This window comes from Arachis hypogaea, chromosome 6 (assembly GCF_003086295.3).
Source record: "Arachis hypogaea cultivar Tifrunner chromosome 6, arahy.Tifrunner.gnm2.J5K5, whole genome shotgun sequence".
Taxonomy (NCBI): Eukaryota; Viridiplantae; Streptophyta; class Magnoliopsida; order Fabales; family Fabaceae; genus Arachis; species Arachis hypogaea.
The window spans coordinates 90,930,782-90,932,634 of NC_092041.1; the positions used below are offsets into that span (position 1 = coordinate 90,930,782).

The 1,853-nt window shown below is 33.9% G+C and overlaps 1 protein-coding gene across 18 annotated transcripts in view; it reads right to left on the bottom strand.

Moving 5' to 3' along the window:
• The window catches only part of LOC112696912 (uncharacterized), a 32,717-nt gene extending 31,270 nt beyond the window's left edge, over positions 1 to 1,447 (bottom strand). For 6 of the 18 annotated variants that reach the window (XR_011862460.1, XR_011862457.1, XR_011862456.1 and 3 more), the window contains exons 1-2: positions 956 to 1,422; positions 534 to 676 (exon numbers count right to left, since the gene is read on the bottom strand). Coding sequence is in view for 3 of the 18 variants with exons in the window: in XM_025749850.2 (XP_025605635.2) it covers positions 278 to 312; positions 534 to 676; positions 956 to 1,149 (372 nt within the window). In the remaining 15 variants the exon portion in view is untranslated. Of the gene's footprint in view, positions 313 to 533; positions 677 to 955 lie in introns of all 18 variants that reach the window. The other 12 variants (XR_011862462.1, XR_011862461.1, XR_011862465.1 and 9 more) reach the window with 7 other exon arrangements.
• Between the last annotated feature and the right edge of the window lie 406 nt (positions 1,448 to 1,853).

Genomic DNA, 1,853 nt, shown 5'->3' on the forward strand with positions numbered 1-1,853 from the left:
AAGAAGAAGAAGAAGAAGAAGGATACTTGACAATAATTGAGAGCTAATCTAACTGGATTATGTTTAGCCTCTATCAACTCTCAGCAATTCTAAAAATAGTAACAAGGCTGCACTTATCAGACATAGCTAAATTTCTCATCCAATAAGTGGATGATTAATAAGTTTAAGTTGATATGATACCGTTAAGTCCAAGTCACTGCTTCCTACTATATCAAGAATCACAATTTCTTAGCCATTAATATTGATTGGGAGCTTTGAATTAGACCTTTTAACTTTTTCAAATTTTCCTTCCTTGTGATAAAGGACAATTCACTGCAAATCAAGAGCAAGTATAGATCTAAAATTCAACACAAGAAAGTGAATAAGATTAATACAAATATCTGATTCTTCAAAAAGCTTCTCATAAATATTTTTAGAATATCCTAAGATTGTCTTTTTTACTCTAAAAATTAAGAGGAATACTTTTCAAATAAGCACAATTCTCAGAGTTTCTATTATACTTTAGTGTCATATTAAAGTTTCAACATACTTACATTCCTTTAACATCAGGAAAGTTGATATCTCCAACAGGTAGAAAAATTTCAAAAAGTTCCACAAACTAATCGTTTTTTCATTATTCTTTCCTATCCATATCAAAGAGGAAAATATCAGTGTGAAAGTGGAACTACTGTGAAACCTGTAATAAAGACCAAAGAGTGAATCACATATCATAGAAGAAAAATTGGTAGAACTCAAAACTATACAATTTGTTACTATTATATTCTAATTCCAATTTCTCTAAGTCCTTTGCAACCGCAAATTTGAAATCCTATGATATTTGCACAATTAACACAAGTATTCACAAAGATCAGCATTAGCATCTTCAAATTTGAAAGGTAAAACACTCAAAATTGCTGATAAATAAAATTGAAAGAGTGTGAGAGAGAGAGAGAAAGAGAGACGAGAATTGCCGAACCTTTTCGCAAACATCACCGGAATTGGAGGAGATACAGAGAGGGAGGAGCTTGGAGAGCAAAAGCTCAAGCTTGGAATTTCGCAGAGAGCCAAACAAGCAAGCATCTGGTCAAGAAGCTCCTCAACCTTCGCGTCAAACTTCCTTGCCGCCATTGACGATGCTTTTGAAGATGAAAGTGCTGCCGGTTCCGCCATATTCTCCTTTCGTCCTTGGCGAATGACCTTGGTAATAGGAACATAAATCACGACATCGATCTGAGACGAACAAAAAAAATGAAGATAGCAGCATGGATCTGAGGCGGAGGATGAAAACAGGAACAACCATGCAGTTAAGTGATAGACAGTTGTCAGCGATGGAGGGAAGTGCTTAAGGTTGTGTAGTTTTGGAATTTCTCTCTTTTGGTCAATACTTAGGGTGGGAGAGTATTTTACTCCGTGATCTCTACTTGGCAAGTAATCAGAGAAGAAGATAGAAATAAAAAAATAAAAATTCAGCGGCAATAACAGTAATTACAGTTATTGATGGAGAAAAAGTAGAATTAAAAATAAAACGAAAGTATTAATTTAGTGGCACAACAATAATTGCCGTTATAAAATATAATAATAATGGTAAATATATAATTGCCACTAAAACATAATTTAAACAAAATTAATAGTAACCATTGTGTTATGGCCATTAAAAATTTGTTGGTAAAACTTTTTTTTGTAGTGGCAATGACAATCTTGTCTAACCATTGGGCTCCTCAGTAGTGTGGTGATGAAAAAGAAGAATTGTACGAAGTGCATGGCTGGCTAACTAATATGGTTGTTAACCTGGGAAAGCGCACATTCACTTGTAGGTTTTGGCAACTTACAGGTAACAATTTCCACACTTAGATAAGTTTTCTTCAATCGTGTTA